Source organism: Ammospiza caudacuta, chromosome 5, assembly GCF_027887145.1.
Source record: "Ammospiza caudacuta isolate bAmmCau1 chromosome 5, bAmmCau1.pri, whole genome shotgun sequence".
Classification (NCBI taxonomy): domain Eukaryota; kingdom Metazoa; phylum Chordata; class Aves; order Passeriformes; family Passerellidae; genus Ammospiza; species Ammospiza caudacuta.
In genome coordinates, this window is record NC_080597.1 from 52,606,515 (window position 1) to 52,627,725 (window position 21,211).

Genomic DNA, 21,211 nt, shown 5'->3' on the forward strand with positions numbered 1-21,211 from the left:
AATGAAAAAAGAATCTGTTAGGAAGATCTGTACCCCCTAATTGTTTCTGTATAATGCAAGGAACAAATATCTTACTCTGCTTCATGATTTTTATGATTAGCTGTGCTAAGTGTCCTAAGGGCTCTTCTTATCCTTCCTTATCTTAAAGGCCCTAGTACCTGAGGCTTAATAGACAAACTTCAGTTTGAAGGAGAAGAGGGGTTTTTGGCAATATAAGAGAAGAATGGCCCAAAATATCAAATATTTTTACACATAGACCAATGATCAGAAAAGTGCTGTGAGGGCTAACTGTAACTTCCAACCGTCGCTGTGATGAGATGTGAAGGATTCCTCAAGGCAGAAAGGGCTTTTTTTATTTCTCCTTTCCCAAGGATGGCCACTAATTGCTTCATCTCCCCCTCCTACAGGTTGGAAATAATTGCATAATGATCACAAAATCCATTTTTGTCCATATCTCTGTTGTTCTTCTCAATCAATGCCTCTCCTGCTTCTTGAGCTGGGCTCCAGAATTTTCTCAGAACTTCAGACAGTACCTTCTTTTCCCTTGTTTTTTTTCAAAATGTGCAGAGTGCATCAAGGATACAGTTTCAGTCTGTACTCCCTGTACTGTGCCAGGATATTGTGTCTCTTGTCAGTCAGCCGGTGACTTCCTAGCTGGAAGCCACAGCCTTTGGTGCACTGCAAGTGCAAACCAGGGTTAAGTGCCTGGAGCTAGCCAAGCCCTTCAGAAATGTTCCTTAAAGCCAAAAAATTGTTTTCAAAGATGAAATCTGCTCTGAGAGGCCAAGTGTTGAATCTAAAATGCCCAGCAAGTCCAGGGATATCCTCAGTTCCTTCTCAGAGCAACCTGAGAATGGTAACCTGTTTTATTGAGATACAGGCAGTCCTTTCAGTTGGTCTGAATTATTGTAATTTAACAACAGCTGTCCAGTATTGGTATATGCAAAAAGAGCATGAAGAAACAACTCTTAACTCTGTATTTAAAATTTGTTTATGCATTTTGATTGTTAAAATCCAGTGAGAAATCTGTGGCCAAATGACTCAAAAAACTCCAACAGATAACCATTGGTAGAACCTGATAAATAAGATGCAGAAAAGTCAGATAAAATGTAAAAAAATCAAAGTAGAAAACTTCATTTAGTTTTTGAGTCAAGGGTGCTTTTCTTAAATGGTGTGGAAGGCAGAGCTATCCTCTTATATGATGTTTTTTCCTAAATAGTAAGGGACAAATGATAAAACTTGGCTAAACATGTGGGAATTATGGGTTATATTATTTCATTTTTGCTACTTTATACTTAGTAATTTATCTTACTGTTTTAGCAGTTTGGACTTGAAAGGTAATTTGTTAGGAATTTTAAGCATTTTATGCATACTAAGCACTCTTAAAATTGGGAGTATTACTTTGATCAAAAACTCTGCAACTCTGCTTCAAGACTCACTTAGAAGCCAGCTGGAAGAACTAGGCATAGCCCTGTTCAAGGCTATTAATATTTATCATTAATCTGATAGTAAGTTATTAAAGCCTAAATGTCCTATTAAAATCTAACCATCCTGTAAGTCTGTAATTTTTTCTTGTTTTTTGCTTTGTTTGTGACATATTTTAAGAATGTAAGAATACTTTGGAAAGAAAACCAGAGAGAGTGTTCTATGTTTTTTGTTCATTGCAGTTTTGTTCATTGCAATTTTGGACAGAGGCAGCCATGGTTACTATCATGAAATTTGATGAAAATAGCTTTTGTTTCCTTTTTCTGAAAAAAAAAAATCTTGATAAGTTTGATGATACTTTACATGATTTGACATGCCTCGATGTTTGTTCTATTAGGAAAAACAGAGGAAATAAAACTTCTAACAGAAAACAAAATGAATTCATGAAGAATTAATTCAGAACTTTTTGAATATAAATAGTCTTTTCATTTCACTCTACTTTCTTCTAACAGTTACTTTTGTATATGTCAGGGCAGACCCAAATAATATTCCAATCAGACTGTTTGCTGAACAACTCTATGATCCCAACTCTGTCTATTTATTCAGTTTGTTCATGTCTCCACCTCCCACAACCATGATATTACACTCCAGTTAATATTTATTTATTACTTACAGTAATATATTTCCTTTTCTTGTTTATTTTCCCTTTTTCTGTATCATGGGGTAAGAGCTGTTATCTAAAAAAGGAAGCTTTGATTTACTCCATAAATATCTGTGTTTGGCATATTCATTGGGAAATTGATGTAGCTGTGATTTTTCTCCCACACAATGTAGCTTCAAGCTCAGTCTATTAAGCTACTTTATTTCAGATAACTTCTTTGATATTGAGATCTTGCCTGATCCTGCCATTGATGCTGTTCAGCTGTTGTCACTGATGTGGCATTTCTGTTTGTAGGTCTGATGGAGGCTTAGTGCCCTCAAGTGATGCAGTTTGTATTGATCTTCATTGTTTTCTTATTGACCCAGTACCCACAAATAGAAAGACTTCTCTATTCACTTCTTCTCTATTTCTCACCCGTATGCTGAATTGAAGTTAAAGGTTTCCCTGACTGTCCTGGATATTTAGTCTAGGTGTGTCTCCACACATTTCCAGGCTCGTCTCTTTCATTTTATTTCCACATTGCCAAAGATCTATAGTATGTGTTAGAGCACCCCCTGCCTACTGATTCTTCTTTGACCACTGTGTGTTTCAAGATCTCGTGGCAGAATAAATTGAAATGTGAGTTCTTGTGTTGAATGAACAGATTAAAGAGCTGGTGCTGTTAGCTCTCACTTGCCATCTGAGACGAATTTCAGCTCGGTGAGTACTTCTTCCCTGTATTAAGTGGTAAAGGCTGACCACTGTGATCACTGTTTTGAGTTTCAACTGGACAGAGTAAGGAGAAGCTCCTTGCAGCAGTCTTGGCTAGTGGATAGTAACCAACCAGCCCTGCTGTGTCAGAAAAAAAAAGGAGCATGCTGATACACATCTCCCTTCCAGACTACTGCTCCAATCTCCATCAGCATTCCACTAATTTCTTAATACAATAGGCAAAATATGATTGCAAAAGGAAACTTGCAGAGCAGTAAAAATTTTTCAAATATATTGTGTTTCCATTACTCCCTAGTTTAACTCTCATTTGTTTCCACAGATCCTTGTTCATTTGTTAATTCAATCTCTCACTTGTTGTGAAAAATGATTATTCAGGACTAAGTCACACTTACTAGTCACTGGTCCTGATACAGGAAATATGAGGAGATGCAAGTCTCTATTATTGGGATTTCAGATTCAGCTATCATAATATTTTTTTTCTTTTTTTTTTTTTCATTATGAAACCTAACTGGAAGCATTTCTTTAGAAAAGTGGGCAGTATTTAGCAATTAGTAACAGTGAATTGAGAATGGGATCCTTGCAGCATAAACTAAGCAGTCAGACATAAGAGAAAATGTGATTTTCCTAAATAAAAAGATGTGTTCTGACTGTAAAATTGGACACCAGAAACTTGTATCTATTACATTGCCTAGCTGAACAGCTAAAAATTTAAACATGTAATATAAGTAAGTAAACTTGAATTTAGGATGCAGTTAAGAGGTTGAAGAGATTTGAAGGTCATGCCTTATTAGAATTGTCACACATATTTTTTAGTAACAATAGCACTCCTTGTTAGCCAGGTTTCTCACGTAGATTTGTATTTATATAGAATTTTAAAGCTTGAAGTATTCCACTAAAGCTTTGTTTGTTATTCCACCTACAGTCACAGAGCCCTGAGTTGTGCATTGTGCGTCAAAACATATTCCATTCTTTCAGAGTTCTTGGGGAGGAAATACGATGTAATTCATTATGCCCTGAAGATAAACAGTACCTCTTGACCTTTTCACGAAAAGTTGCAATATTTTCTTATTCCAGAATGTAATATTGTGCTGAGCCGATATCAATGTGATAAGATAAATGTTTCCTTTTCTAATGTAAACCAGAGTGCACTACATTTATATAAAAATCTTGGGGGATACCCAAAGCCTCCAGATAAAAAGGGGCAGCTTGGCTATTGTAGGTCTGCATTTTTGAATTCTCAGTCTCAAAGCACAAAGGGCAAACTGTAGCTAGTCTTGAAAACGATGGCCACTTTTCAGAATGAACAGATTTTTGCATTGCCCTGTTTAGGATCCTCCTAAAGAATTTTCAAGCAAATTTTAAAAAGTATAGACTTTGTTACCATTAAAAAAGAAACCAAACAAAAGCCCATAAAAATAGAGATTACCTGTCTTTCTTTTCAGTACCAGGATCTTTTGAGATGTCCCAGTAGAAGCCTGTGAGTCAGTGCTACTCTGTGTGTAGTTAAATTGCTTTTTACAAAACTCAGTATTTCAGGAAATGAAAGACTAATGAGGAGTACTGTTTTATTTCATTCCTTTTTCTGCATTTTCTGCTGTTGTTCAGAGCACAGTTTTCTTTAGTGTCTATTCTTTATTTCTCCATTGCGTTGCACATGGCATGTTTCTGGTTGATGAAGTCAGTTACGTGCAAATGTGGTCACCACTGAGGAGAGGGCTCTGAACATGGCACTTTCAGCTTCCTTTCTGCCTGTAAGACAATATTGAAAGGCAAAAGCATATTTAGCTTCATGGACTTAGCCCAAGTGTTAATACAGAGTCCTAGTCTTCTTTCCTGGCAAATCTCTCTTCCAATGGCCTCATTTATCTTTATATTTTAAATGCTTTTTTATGCAGATCTGCTTATTATGTGGCATGTAAAAACCCTCTGTTATTCATGTGTATTCTGTTCACAGAAAAGAGTGGCTTTAACTGCAGCTACTATTTTATATAAAATGACATGTTATATTTTAAAATCAGTTGATATTGCTTCTGCTCTTACTGCATTTGGGACTTCACAGATATTCTGAATGCTTACTACTGTAAGCAAAATAATACTGTTGCACTACAAAGCAGTAACATATTTGAACCCCTTCAGGCTGAAAGTAAGACTATTCTAAACATACTAATCACAGCATATAAATTAGATTCAGCAGGGATTAAAATACAGGAGAAAAGAGCAGTTAAGAACAGGGGTAAGAAGAAATGAAGTATCATTAAATCCATCTATTTTACTTGTGTACCATGTTAATAACATTTTTTGACTTTTTGTTTATTATTTTTATTTATTTAAACCTAAGGAATAATCTTAAAATCTAAAGAAAACGTTCGGAAAGATTAAGGTCAGTATTAGGAAATTAACTGCAAAAAGTTTTGAGAGAAGACTTTTAAGTTCTTGAGTGAAACAGAAACATGGGTGAAGATGAGACTATGATGTTGGGCAATGTAAGGAAGCCCTTGGAGTCACCCAGGGAAGAAGACAACCATAATAAAAAAGGGAAGGTTGACAGATCAGAAGAAAAAAATGTACACAAGGTTTTCTAGGGGGTCACATTGACTAGGACTTCAAGAATAAAGGATTTGATTTGGGTTTGAAAACAAATGGTCTGTTCACCAGGAAACTAAGTATAATGTATGAACTAGATATTCTCTACACTGGACAAGAACTATTTGTAAACTGATGAGGTTTAGAGGCAAAGAACTTAGATACTGTGTTAGCAGATGTGCAATCATGCATCTTACTTAGATACTGTTCTCTCTTTGGTCCCCACATTTAAGACAGTTCCAGATATCTGCAGTAAAGACAATCCAAAATTTCTTCCAGCTTAAATATAGTTTCTAGAATATATTTTTATATTTATGCATTCATTTATTTAAAGTTTATGCAGTCTGTATACCACAGTAAGAGAGCACACTAAGGCAGAAATGGTATAAATGACTCAATGCTGTTTACCACTCAGTCTGCTGCTTATCTCCTTGCTCATTGTTAGGGATAGTTACATGATCTGTATCAGATTGGTTCTGCAGCTGTCAGTTCCTGCAAGCATATAACCAGGCAGGTAAGATTTCTAGAAGGCAGATGGCAACATCACTAAGACAACTGCTCTAATTGGCATAATCAGTACAAGAAATTAAGAGTAAAAGAGCATGAAAGTAGAATTACTTTTGTACCCCTTAAAAGGAGGCAGTGATGGGCTAGCACTTACTAGCTTCTGTAGCTGACTGTGCTGAACTTTCCCTGAACATAGAAAAAGTGCATTGTAATCTCCAAAACCATCCATCTGGCATCTTCCATTAACATTAAACAGAAAGGAAAGGGGAAAAAAGAAAACAGAGGGGAATTGTTGTTGTTCAGAAACATTTATATCTGACTTGAGGATTCTACAGAAATGTTAGCCCTTGGTGAAACGTGCCCCAGTCAAATTAACATCTCTGCACACTCCATTCTTGTGTCTCATGGCAGAATGCTTGAATTTCACTGTCACCTTGCTTTTCTTCTTCACTAGACTGAAGGGTTTAAAATCTGTTTGAAATTGGAATACCTTTGGATATTGCTTGAAATTAGCTACAGTGTGAGTAGACATGAAAGATTGACAGCTGAACACATATAGTAATCAGCAAGGGCAGGATTTAATTGCAGCTAATTTTTACTTGTTGAACACCCATCCATATAAAGATATTATATATTCAATTATATTTATAATGGTCTGGACAATCAACATATGATAGGACTTAAAAGTATAAGCATTTAATTTAACACAGATTTGACTTGTCCCTTCTTCCTTTGCTTGTCAGGAGCTTTTATTCCTTTCTGTATAGGAAACAGTTTCAGAAATGCAGCTCTGGATACAGGACCAGATATCTTCCTATGTTTACTCCTACTAATTATTGGAATTTGAGGATGCATTAAAGGCTGTCATGTGAAATGTTGAATTCTGTTTCCAAAACCTTATTTTTACTTGAGAAATTCAGGAAACTTGCTGAAGCTGTATTACAGAGTGGATGAATAGATATGGCTTGTGGCAGGTTAGATACAACACAATAATTTATGACTGTATGAATGTACATTGCTAAATCCCCTTCTTTTCTCTCAAGTAGAAACTTTCTTCTCCTTATCTTTAATTTTTGATTTTTATAAAACTATGTTTTTGAAGCTTTAGGTGTCATTGTTTTGTCTTCTTGTGACACCTAATAAAAAAATTCCAAACTGAACCAAAATCAGAATTCTGCTTAGCTTCTGCTTACCCCATATATAATATGTGGTAATATTTTTTGCAAAACTTAAAAAAATATGTTCTAGAACAGAGATTAAATAAGGAGTTGCAACAGAGGCTTGTAGTTCTCAAAAATGAAGAAATTTTAAGAAAACTTTCTCTGAAAAAACCTACAACCTGGAAAACAAATGCTCAGGTTGCTACCACTTGCATTTGGTAAAATTTCAGAAATCACTTCTTCCAACAAATTTAATGATTGGTATAGGTGAGAATTCCTGTGAGCATTGCTCTTAGGGGTTTTTTTGAACTTTAACTTTGTTGCAAAATGTCTATTTTGGAATGCTGTTAATTCACATCTAAATAATTTTAAATGGGGATCTTGATATATGTTGTCTTGCAAGATGATGTAAGAACTTGAGTGAATTTCATGTATTCACATTTCAAAGAATGGGACCTATTAGGTCACTTTGGAGTCTGCTAGTATTTGTTATAAAAGAGAGACTATCTATACTACTTAAACTGTGTCAGACTAGTCAGAAAAACACATGCCTTGAAAATTAAGGATGTCAGTTCAAGTAAAATTAATTTTTTTTTTCTTAAATGGCATAATCATCTCTAGTAACCAAAATATCTATTCTCAATGATATTGTACTGGCCTGATTTTTATACTCTGCCTACCATATGAGTCTTTTAAAGTAACTTCTAGTTGGGAAGAAATTTAATTTCTCTTTGACATTACTTCCATTGTTTTTATTTTGCTGCAATTCTCTTTGCACTTATAAAAAAATTGTAAAAAATTGTCCCTAATGTACAGTTTTAAGTCCTTGTGGTCTTTCTGCGATTCACCTTTTCTCTGTGTGTTTTATGGCAATGAAGGTATAATGCAGCTTTTCTTCAGAGAGGCCAGAATCTTCCCAAATTCTGATGCAGAAAAATCTAAAGAAAAGTAATACTGATGATTACATATTTTTAAATACATTCCTAACACTTTTCATTTTCACAGTGTGCTTTTCCTGAAAAATCCCATTCTCATAGTATTGTTAAAATAAACAAATACAAGTATTTATAATATTAAAAAAACCCAAAACCTTAAGTGCTTGAAGTTGGATCTTTTTACTCTTTTCACTTGTTTTTGTGTCAATGCCACTGGTGGTACACCAAAGCCTTTGCAATGCTCTCTGCCATCTGGCTCCAGAGTCCCAGTCACCTTTGCTAAGTAACCTGCTTGCTCCTTTGCCAGTAGCAGATGGAGTTCAGTCCCACCTTTGAGATCTGGGGCACTCTTGGAGTTGGTGACTAACCTGAGCTCTGGAAATGACTTATTTTAGAGCCTTTGTCAAACTACGTAACTCTGAATACTCAGTGTTAAGTGCCTAAACATGAGGATGAGAAATACTATCAACCATATTAGTATTTACACAAATTATTATATGGTACTATTTTTGTGGATTGGATTGATGGTAACTCTGGAAACACATGCTTTGGATTCTTTGGGGGTTTTGCCACTGCTTCTTTAATGAAAGAATTTAAGGTTTTTCATAAAACCTTGGGTGTTGTCAAAATTTTGACTTTCCTCAGTAGAACTCTTCCCAGATGCATAAGGTGTCTATAAAAAACTGCTACTTAAAAGTCATCAGCAGATACACCATGGGAGGTTCAGGATGCAGCAGTTCAGAATGAAAGGAGTCTTGATTCCCCCACCACCCTGGAGTGTCTGCTCTTGTTTCTGACATTTTATTTTTTCCAACCTGTACAGATATAAAATTAAGGTTCTTTGACACTCTCACAAGCCATCCCAAAGACACAACCTGGCTGCTTCTGCCAAGAGAGGCTCCAAAACAACATTTGGCTCAACTGTTTTGACCATATAGCCATGATCTTCACTAGTAAATTAAACACCTGGATACTAAACTGAGCAGCTGACACAGGGTGAGACACACGTGAGCTAACACACATTTTAGTCCCCAAAACTGGGATAGCTGCACCCAATTCCATAATCAGATTGGTCCTTGGAGAAGTCTGACTGCAGAGCTGTGCCAGGGCATAGCTTGGGAGTGCATGGGTCAGCACAGGTGAAAAATGCATGCCCACAGCCGTACTCACAGCTTGCTGGTGCAGAAAATCACATTCTCAGTTAGTCTCAAGTTTTCAGTGTAGGTGAAGCCTGAGAGAGTTGGTAAAAGTGATATTGTCATCATACCTTTATTAGTAATGCACTCCCTATGTTTTTTGCAACTTTGTACATGAAAGTGTTTGCAGGGTTCATGCCTTAGTGTTATTAATGAACCTGGGGATTGCTGAAGAAGAGGGTGAGAACCTCTGACATTCATCTAAAATCAAAGATTGTTTCACCTGCTGGCAACAGCTCTTTCTTCAGGTAGCAGCATATGCCATAAACTGTGCTCCAGAAAGTATTTCAAAGCCATCCCAAAGTCCTCACATAAAATAGTTTCTGTCCTGTTTTTATTCTTCAGTCCACTGTCCTATGGCACAAGAATATCCCTGGGAATTGCAGTAGAGGAATGGGCATTATACAGAAGGCTTTCTCATAAAAGACAAGCTCTTCTCACTAAAAATGCTATAACACTATGATGTCTGTCATGTATTTTTTCCCAAATCTCAGAGATGAAATTAGCTGTGCTTTTTCTTGCAAAATAAAAAAATCAATCTCTGATAGATTATATAAAATTTCTAAAATAAATTAAAATTTACTGTAGATTGTAACACTGTACTAGTATTGAGATATATTGTCAGGAATAGATCCATGTTTTGTGTAATACTTGAAACTCATGGTGTGAAGAAGTGATGATAAGAGAGATAAATGTTCACAGAAAAGATGCACTGCATTGTGCCTAGTAAATTAAATTAAAAGGCAATATAGTTACAGTTTGCTGAAGTTTAAAATGTACCAAGAAGGAAAAAGAAAGTAATATAGGAAGGAGAATTTGGAAAATATTTCTAGGACATGAAATCTGAGCTCTGTATAATGTGGAAAGAGGACTGGCTTTAGAAGAGAAGTCTAGTGACTGAGCTTAGACCATAGTAAGTTGATGACATGACAGTGGACTAAAAAAATAAAAGCTGATTATTAAGTTTTGATTTATGTAAAGAGTAGTTGAAGGAATATATGGAAAATTTATATCTCAACTTAATTTCCAACATATTTTGATCATGCAGTAGATTGCAAATTTTTTTTTTTATCTGCATGTTAGTGGTAGTGATTATGTAATATATGCTGCATGGTTATAGGGACCTTTCACAGTCTGATGCCAGAATACTGATGTGAAATATTACATATGTTTGGCACCAGCATACCTGGGTGTGTCTGCTTGTACAGATGCATTTAAAGGTGATAATGCCCCTGAGCATATTCATGATTATAATTCCTTGATTAACTTGCTGTTTGGGAAGATTACTGTAGATGCCAAGGCAGTATTAAAAAAGATCATTTTTTCCTGGGTGAGTTTGATGAAGTGTGATAGAAACATGTACTTTTTAATTCAAATGTCTAACCTGTTGCATTTGCTCATGCATATTACTTGGGAATTCCTTGCACAGCTGCTATCAGTTCTCCAGCACCTAAATGCCCTGGGATTTGCAAAATATCTTTATTCCTCTTCTGCAAAACAATTTTAATAGCTTCAGGTCTTTTCTTTTTCATCCCTCCAAGTTTCTAATCATAAAGAATATACTTCCTACTAGATGTCCTCACAAGGACTGAAACTGGGATGAAGAGCCTGAGGACATTTGCCAGTCTCTCTATACTTGCATTTTAGCTTAAAATTAAAGCTCTTTGTCATTTCACTCTTCTTATAATCTTCACTCTTAAAAGTCCCTGAAGTAGAGAATGCTTTCTCAGTAGCACTGTCTACACGGACTGTTAGGGTTACCCTTCAAAACATACAATTCACTTGCCAACTACAGCAAGAACCTGAAGGTTCATATTCTTCAGAGACAGAGGTGTCTGCGTGGTGGATTGTGCCTTCTAGATCATCACAAAATGCACCAAAAAGTTAAAAGGTAGATAAGCAGTCCAAGTGAAGAGCTGAAATTGTAATAATTCAAGCAGGTCAGAGTAGACTGCAAATGCAGATAGCTCTTATATAACACATATAAAACATACATGTTTTATACAAATATATAAACCAAATTGTGATCATGACACAGAGGTTCCTCTGGCATCTCTCTGTCCACATTTAGTGCCAGATTTTAGTGCTCAGAATTCTTCCAAGGAGTTTAGATCAGACCTTTTGTTTTCAACACATTTCAGAACTATTCAGAACTATTGCCCAATGCCACCATTGATAAGTTTAGTGTCTGGAAACAGGCTGCTATTTGCATAATTTACTTTATATCATCTTAAGACAAGTTTTTACTGGTTTTTTTTTTAATTGCAGACCAGACTCCTCTCCTGCCTTCAAATTACGGTTTCTCAAAAACCTTGAAAGACTGCAAATAAAATGGCTATTGTCATATTGCCTGTTTACATTCATGTTTATTGTTTCTTCCCCAATCACTCTTTTATTGAATATGTTCCTGTTAGTTTAGTTTATGTTACCTGAAGTTTTAGAAAGCATTACAAAAAAATCCATAAGAAAGAATAAAAAATATATGCAGTATGATTTCAGTTCATCTGATTTACCTTTAGCAATATAGACTGATTTTTAATGTGGTTGAGATTTACATAGCAACTTTGTATCAAATTAGTTCATTAAAAACATGGCCAAAAATGGATCAGTTTGTTTTTGCTTTTTTTTCATTTGTGAAGATGTCTGGCTTAGGTTTATCTAGTGGTGATTTGGACCCTCATCCTTGCCTTATTTTTCTCTCCTCTTCTTAATTCTCCATGTCAGCCACACATCTCTGTTGTTTCTAGCAGGAATTGTAATTAGAAGAAAATCTTGTTTTCTCCTACTGTTGTGTCCATACTTGGAGGTGAGGACACAAGAATCCTGATCAGGATCTCTGACTACAGTTAGGGCTCAGAGCATTTATTTCTAAGTCATCTCCTGTTCTGTATACTATTTCTCTGTTCAGTCCAAAATCTCAAGGATAGTCTCATAAACACAAAAGTGGTCATGTAAGATCGGAAAATTCCAAAGAGCAGCTCTGTATGTGCAGCTCTTGCTGATCCTCTGCTGTTAGCTCACCATGGAAACAAACCATGCTGGAGCTTCATGATACTCAGTTTATGAGAACATGGTGTTATTTGAAATGTAGCAAGGTGTTAGACATCACAGTAATCCGAACTTGGCATGCTTTCACAGGAGCCACACAATCAAATAAAACAGGGCTGTGAGACATTCTAGAGATCTTCTGTGTCCCAGAGCAGAATGGGTGCTCTTAACTGTTCCCTAAGATGCTTCTTGAACAGGTTCAGTGATAATGCTTTTGCAGCATGTACGCAATTTATTGTACTCCTTCATTACTCTACCATTGGAAAGTTTCTTTATAAATTTAATTAAATCTCTTTGGATTCAGTTTAAGGCCATTTTTGCTTGTGTTTCCCATGAAATACAATTAATTTTTTCTGTGCAAGAACTTGCTGATGACTGTTACCTCTTTAGAGTTGGGGTTAATTCCTGTTTTTATGATTAGACTTCTGCCATCCTATATGTTGGCTATTGACATCTTTATACCATTCCTACCTGCCTGCTGGTAAAATGATCCACCTATTTGAACAACTGTGTCCCAAGCTGGGTAAATTTCACTAACTGAGTCTTTAGAAGATTGAAGAAAGTATCAGTTTTGTATGGCACTTTTGTTTTTATATCCCAGTTGCTTTTATCATAATAATATGACAGGATTTTTTTTAATGTCTTGAATGCATGATTTTCACCATAGCTCTATGTATTAAATTTAAGATTTCTTTAAATTATACTCTTGTAAGAACTAAAACTCAATAATTAGAACTATTAAAGCTATTTAAAACATCCTTTAAATTTATAAAATCAAATGTGAAAACCAGTCATGACCTTTTTCTTCTCCACTGATAATCAGCTGGATATTTCAGTAATGGCTTTTGTGCCTTCCTCCCATACACTAAAACCTTGATATGACCATCTTGATCATGTTTCCTTTCATGCTTACAATCTCACTCATTCCTCTGGACATGGATTTGAAGGGGCCGTGGTAAATCAAATTGTTATCATTCAAATATTTGGAGCCCTTTCAATCAGTGACTCTTTAATGGATATGTAGTTTCTTATACTTGGATTGGCTGAGAGAGTTTGATTAGTACAATTACTGTAATTTTATTTAATTTTGGTACCATGTAGATCCATTTTCTTTGATGGGTAGTTTTGGTTACTAGCTTGCAAGGAGGGTATCCAGATGAGGAATCTGTGCTTCTGATACTTGGTGTCAACACTCCTTTACCAGTGAGCGCAGAATGTAATTTAATTGAAAATAAATTGTAAAGATAGATGTATTTCATTCTGACTTCTAAATGGCTAGGGCTATTTTAGGGTAAAATTGTTTTGGCATTTGTTCTTCACATGTTATTTTACCTCTCTGTATTGCTTAACAAAATTAATCAGTCCTCAGATCTGTCCTCTCAAACTTGAGGTTCTATTCTGGGAATCTTGCTGTTGGCCAGAACAAAATGTTAGCATGCCTACTTCCTTCTGCTTTGTATCTACCTCACTTCTTGGTTTAGTTTATATCTTGGTGATGATTTTTTGTTAATAATTTGATTAATAATCTCCATGTTTAATTCATTTTCTTTAATTTTAAAATTTCCTTTCAGATTTCTATCTGTAAAAACTCTTGCCTTCTAATAACCTTCTAACAGTTGCAATGCTTCCTTTGATACTCTGTTTCTTTCCACTCCCAAAGTTGCTCCGAATTTTGATCTTAATACACATGGGGCTGCCCTTGATTTAACTTGCATCAGTTCCTTTCTTATTTATAAATTATCAAATCATCTGTTATTCTACCTAAGTCAACACTGCTTTGTTTCTGACTGCTTTAATTGAAAGTAGGTTTCACAGCCAATAAGGAAATGTCTACAATGTACAAACTTCAAAGAAGTTTTTTAACCAACTCCTCTCAAATCCTATGTTTGCATTCTACCTATATGCATGATATTAAATAAACTTAAAATAATTTAAGGAATTCTCTTATTTCTGGCTTCACAAATGTGATAACTGCATGGATTTTTTTTTTCTTTGCCTGCACACTTATTTCCAGCTTTTTAATTTCAGTTAGCAGATTTTCATTGGAAATAGATCATACCAGATTTCATATGGAAATCTGGTACGTGCCGCCATTACCACATTTTTTTCATGTAGAACTAAGAGATTAGCTCTCCTGTTTAACTATTACTGTCCCAATCTTTTAAAAATCACATCCCATGGAGTAAAATAGCAGTGTCAGAATATTTGTGAGCTTGGATTGCTGGCTTTTTATGTGTGCACTGTTTTGTTGTTTTTGTTTGTTTCTTTTATTTCATAAATTAAATTAGTCACTGTGTAATGTAAGGAGTAGCAAAGAAGTAAGAGTAGATTGCTTCTATGTGTACAAAAAGAAAGTTAAGTTCAGGCATGTGGGATGAAAGAAAGGAGATTGTCAGGTTCAAGCACAACTTTGGTGTTGTGAGCCCCCATCTCTCCTAACCTTTGACACTTGCATTCTTCAGCTGGTTTGAGCTTTGGAGAAAGCATTTGGATTTGCTGTCAGGCACCATGTTAAGTGTGGTCTGACATGGAGCCCTAATGACCAATGCAGTCCATGTCTACAGGGATGACATTCCTGCTAATGCTGCCAGGAATTGAAGCATGGAACTGTTATGGGTGTTTTGTTTCTAGTTCTTGGTCAGTCAAATAATGGGCAGGGAAAATTAAAGAGTTGTTTTTGCAGAAGTCTTTAGAATCTATTAAATTGGGTTATAGGGAGAGAAGCTAAATTGGCTTTCTAAAATGAAATATGTAAACTGCTAATTCCTAATGCCCTGTATTTATTTAGCATCCTTCACACAGGAAAAAAAAAGGAAGACACTAAACAAAAAAACCCGCAACCAAACAACAACAAAAAATGCCAAAACAATTAGAGTGAAAAAAAATCTGGTAATTAACTATTATTTTTCACAAAACTAGTCTAATTACAAATCAGTCATGGTGAAATGAAAGGTCAATAACTACAGATGCATAATTTCTCTCTGATAGATTGCTGTTTGAAAATAGGTTTATGAAAATTATGTGATTAATTTCCTTTTATTAAACAGCATTATAAGATTTCATGTTGCATTTATCACTTTATTACTGTTACTTTTTCTCTTCAACTCAAAATTAATCCTGGATAACATCAAGATACAACAGAAGTTCAGGTAGATTGAGGATCATTTCTTCTACTGGCGTTTGTGTTGCAGGGAAGACCACAAATCTGAATCAAAATCAGAGCCTCAGTGTACTGAAAGTGGCAGTATCAGCCTAAGAAAACAAACCACACACACACACACACCATCACCCTTGCTGCTAAACAACCAACCAACAGCAAAGTGCTTTTAGTCCAAGGAAATGAGAGCCATATCCAGACATATTCTTATGTTTTCTGAGCTGAAGCACTTGAGGAATGTAAGTATGTAAGTTAAACTGTGATCCAGAATGTCTTTTTCTACTTGCTCCCAACCCTCAATGTGCTCTGCTGTTTTACTCTGAAATTCCCCAGGCATGAAGAGTTGCTTTCCTGAACAAATGAAGAATTTTCCCAGCCTTGGAAAAGCTGGGCAGCCTGGAGATCCAAGAGCCAGGCAATCATTTGCACAAATTCCTGTAGCGTTAATGTAGCAGATGTTTTCAAACATATTCGATGTTCACTTAATCCTGCCCTTAGGGTTGGGCTTAGGACCGCCTTTGGTGGGCACTACCACTTCTTGTCCTCCTGTCTGCAGCCTGGTGGCAGGAGTACTTGGGAATGTAATACAGTCAAAAACTATTGCCTCTTCTTCTGGAAGTTTCAAACATTTGGATCTCTTCCAGGTCTGTATTCTACTATTAGGCATGGCACCCTAATCTAATTTAGAAGACAGAAAAACCTTTTTGCTTGAGTATTGGCATAGTCCGATGTTGGGTTAATTGAATGAAATCCTTCTTAGGGAATATCTAGGTTTTTTTAGGTAATATATTCCTTGAAATTGGTGCCAACAGCCTTAGCTGTCTGTTCTACTTCTATAGGCAAACACTGTAAAAATTGTTCAGTCTATCTCTTGTAGGTAAAATCAGACAGGTTGTGTGGTTTGGATTTCTGTTACACACAGATGGACTTTCCAGTGTGGCACATTTGTCCTCAATTTTCTTTGTGTGGCTTAGAGAAAAAAGAGAGTTTTTCACTGGGTAAAATAGGAGTTTGCTTTCTCTATCGAGGCTTCTGGAGGGACTGCTCATCTTAAATTCAAGATTCTTTGACTAGTGCTAGCTGCTTTGCTACTCCATTTGGAAAGATTATAAGCTTCTGTGCTGACTGACTCTGATACTCATCAGAGAACTTTCTGGGCAAACACAATCAGTGAGAGACAAAGGTTTAGCCATATCATTTGAGTGCTGTTAGGAAGACTTAAACAATGTTGTCTTTCAGTCACTATCTTTTGAGGGGTTTGTACAACTCTGAGTAATTCTGGGATTCTTGTTGGGAGCCAGCCAGAGAATAGGCCCCGAGCAGGTTATAAAGGGTCAGAGGTTCTCCTGGAGTGTTTTTTATAATAAATGTAGCCATGTAATCATTTGGTTAACTTGTTATTCAACCAGTGCAGAGCAGTCTTTGGCCTTTAATCCAGCTTAGCATGTTGATATGTTTCGGTTGCATAGTGCTACCAGCGAGATGACTCTCGTTTGACATATTCAGCCATTTGGAAACTTAGATGTTCAGAAACTTATTTTACGTTCAGCAGGAATGTTAGGGTATGCAGCCATTTGAAAAAATAAAATAGGTATTCAGAATTAGGGATGAAAAGAATCTGGTCGACTTCTGGCAAGTGTTTTGGTTATCTGCAGAGTATACACCTCTTGTCAGTATAAATAGGGAGTGCCTGTATAAACATTCTTGTTTCGCCTGTTCCACATAATAGTTTCTTGTATCATATTTCTTTTGACCTCGCTATCTGAAACCAATTACAGGAGATCCATTTGGGCTGCATCTATTTTCATAAGAAGCCCAGGCAGCAGTGTTTTTCTCAGAGATGAATATCAACATCAAATATCCTTCTGAGTGCTTTGTTATTTATGTTTCAGAGAGATTTTGTAGCCTTCAGCTCTCAAGAATGTGTCACGCTGTGCTGTTTATACATTGATGATATTAATGGGCATAGATGTCATTTTTCATTTTAACGTCTCAAATGCAACAGGCTGATAGGTTAAACATTCCTGGTTTTAAAGGAAGGATATGAGTGACATCTGTTTCCTAAAAATACACATATATTTAATTTCTAAAAAACAGAGTAATAAGCTTACCATCTTAAGGTGACAGCTTTCACTTTATTAAAATGGTCAAACTTTAAAAATAATTTTGAATCACGCTTAGATCAGACAGAAGGGTTTGGAATACAATATTAAAGGAAGTTATATCTCCTAGTAATACTGCCAACAAACAGCAAAGTCTACCGCAATTTATCAACTTTAATAGTGTGAGTTATATGCAATTATTTTCATTTCTGTTCTGCTTATGTTTTAGCTATGCCAAAGCTTCGTAGTAAATATTAAGAAGTACTGTTCCCAATAAATATTTTACTAGAAGACACAGTGAGTTCTGGAAACCATATGCCCAAATTTTCCTTCCTATATAGCCATTACTTAAAGCTTCATAATTATTTTCATTTACGTAATAAAAATAATTTCTAATCCTCAGTTCTTTTTATGGCTTTTGTCTACATTGGATTTTTTTAATAGTTTTACTAATTTATATAATTAAGGAAAAGTTCCTACTAAATTTGAAACAGGTGTTATTGGGAACTAGATACAATTTTGAGTGCCATAGAATCTGTTCTTTCTGCACTTAACTTGAGGTGGGACTCAACATAAATTTGATTTGTCAGATTTATAAGCATCTGTTATTTTATCTTCATTACACTGTTTTTAGATCACGAGTTATTGTCAGAGAAATTTATAAATGATACATGGGATGGGTGTTTACTGGAAGTGTAGATGTTAAACTATGAATTTTGTAAAATACTTTCAAGTTGTCAATTTATTTTGCAAAGATTTAATAGCAGCAAATGAATTTTTAGAACTATTGTTTTACAGTCTCATGATCTTCACTTATGAATAATGTCAGTAATAATGCTTTGAAATTAACAGTATTTCTGAGAGGTTGTTTACTGTGTAGCAAAATGTAAAGTTAAGCAGCACACTTGGAGAAAAAAATACTATATGATGACTGCTCTAAGAACAAAGGCTGACAGTGATTTCTCCTTATGAGTTTTAAATCATCTCTGATCTCTTGAAATTGTTTTCTGTTCTTCTTCTATCTCCTGTGTTTACAATAATCTAAACTGCCACAATAAGATCACTGAAGTATTCAGGTAGTCATCATTTATAAGACATTCTGTATTAAAAGATAAGCCTTTACTCCTTTAGAGATATCCCAACCAGCACATATGAATCAAAATAGTTTAAGTAGTAGAGCCTTTTATGCAAGCATATCCTGTTGTGCTGCCTTGCTTTTTCATGAAGTGTGACTCTTTTTGTAGTTAGCTGTAGGAAGTCACACTTTCTTAGGCTCATTCCACAGGAGTATGCTAGCCACAATTTGAAATCAGTCTAGATTAAATCTAAGCTACAGCAGGCTATGATTCTCTAATTTTCAAGTACTGTAAATGTACAGATTTACTGGATGTTTACTTGCTTGTTTTATTGTATTGATGTGAAGACACTGCTGCTGAGGAAGATTAGGATTTCTGCAACTGCCAAAAATAAAAGATTATTGTGTCTATTTTTTTTTTTTTTCCATTTCCTCTTACTCCAGATCTCTTCTCTCATTCTCCTGGCAGTATCATCCCAAGTGGTGAGGTTAGTTTGCCTGTGCAATCTCATGAATTCTGGAGTGCAGTAGTTCTCTTGCTTCCATTCAAGTTTTTCTTTTGGAGAGCACTAGACATTAAAGAATACAAATTTGCCACATATCTTCTGTTTGTGATTTTAATCTGTTTTTGCTTCAACCACTGCAAGAATTTGGGACCAAATCCTGGTGCCCCTGAAATCAACAGATAAATTTAACTCTGATCTCAGGCAGAGAAATACTGTCCTTAAGGATATGCTCAAGAACTGTGAGTGCAGAAGAGATCATGCACCCAGTGGTTCCTTGGTAACAAAATATTTCAAGTGCACTTTTAAATATGTTAACTTTTTGTTTATTTTTGGCAGAGAGAAGATAGTTCTGTGTGTCTCATTGCTTAGGTTCAGAGGAATGTATACTCTTTGTGTAGCTGACCTGTAATTACTTGAGAATTTGATGAAACAATACAGAGATTGTTGTGGGAATGTCTCCAAATGTTAAAAGTCTGCTCTGCAAACTTTGTACCAGGGCCTTCTATGGGGAGACAAATCAATGTTGTTAGGAGATGGTACTAGTGCATTCACTTTGTTTACTTTGGTTTTCTATGTCTGCCTGCCTTCTCAGAAAACTTGCTTGGAGCCAGACTGTAGCAGCCCTCTCTCTGTCTTTTCATAATTGATCAGGGGATGACTGCCTTCCCTGAGGGTTAAGACGTGGCAACTTTTTCTGTTTGCTCAGCATCTCAATGCAGTAGTTCAAACATTGTTCACACCAGCTGGCAGTGTAATGCCATATGCACATCTTGTCAAAGCAACTGTTGTCATGGATACTAGAAACTATCTTAAAAACCAGCTCATTTGAGTCTAATCAAAATTGTACCTTTCTTTATCAGTTGAGAATCTTTATTATTTTAGGGAACATTGATCAAATGGCATTAGTTGCAGTACATTCCATCTGCAGTAGGTTTTAATAACAGAAATAACAGTGTGATGTATTGTAAAGCTATAAATGCTATTTATTGAGCTGATTTTTCTAAGGGGAAAAAATGAGTTCTCCAGGTAGTTTCAGTGGAAATGTTTTGAATCACGTTTTTTGGTTTTGCTTTTTTTTTTTTTAATTTCCAAATAAGTACCACTTTATAACACTTGACATTTTAGAAATAATTTTATAGGGAAAAATAATACGGATTAGCATTCTTCGGGTAGGTAGAATGTTTGTTTACATTTCATATGTTTAACTGTATTTGGCTGAGTTGGAATGAAAACGTAAAATAAATGAAAACATCTTCTATTTTGATTGGTATACTGTCATCCCTGAGCCTGATCTGGTTGGTTGAGTAATAATTTCTTTGTTCTCTGATTTTCCTAAGAATGCAAATTAAAACCACTCATTTTTATTTGGCATTAAAACTGTACTCCTTTTTTTTTTGTCAAAGGAGAGGTTTCTCCTTGAATTGTAAGTACAAAAAGTGTTTTTAATCTTCAATGAATATCCTTATTAATTCACTTTCAAGATAATCTGATGTTGATTTGTCAAATTTAATTACAGCTTCTGGTAACACTTGAAGTCTACTTGCTTTTACTTCAAATTGTAATACGAAAATGCAAATTGAATGATAATTTGCAAGGGAGTGGGCATTTTAGTTGAACACTCAAAGACAAGTTCCTTGTGGAAATGAGGCTATTGATGCAGTTTATGATTTTTCCTCTTCAAGCACTTCAAACAAATTAACTTTATTTCCTGCAGGATTTCATGTACATCCATAAATTCTAGTGAAGTCTTATATATGTACTTTCAGAATATTTTTTTTAATGTTTCAACTAAAAAAAAAAAAACAACCCTGAAGTCTGAAATATAGCAAATACAAATCGAATAGAAGGGGATTTTGTTCATTCAATTGGACTTTTACCTAAAATTAGCAATGAGTAACTGATTTCTTTCTAGGAACTGGTTGAATTTATTTACTTTTTTTTTTTTTTTTTTTTTTTTTTACTTTTAGGCACTCCAGGCAGCAAGGCAGCTGCTTTTACAGCAACAGACAAGTGGACTGAAATCTCCTAAGGGCAGTGAGAAGCAGAGACCGCTGCAGGTTAGTGAAGTCTCCTTGCTTTTGGGACCTTGGTGTCAGGAGGAGCGCGGAGCCGGCTGCGGGGTGTGTGGCTGTGCCTGTCCCCTAA

The 21,211-nt window shown here is 35.5% G+C and overlaps 1 protein-coding gene across 1 annotated transcript in view; it reads left to right on the forward strand.

Annotated features, from left to right (window-relative positions):
* The window catches only part of FOXP2 (forkhead box P2), a 283,948-nt gene that overhangs the window by 145,682 nt on the left and 117,055 nt on the right, over positions 1-21,211 (forward strand). The window contains exon 4 of the mRNA XM_058805027.1: positions 21,034-21,123. Within this exon, the coding sequence (XP_058661010.1) occupies positions 21,034-21,123 (90 nt within the window). The remainder of the gene's footprint in view (positions 1-21,033; positions 21,124-21,211) is intronic.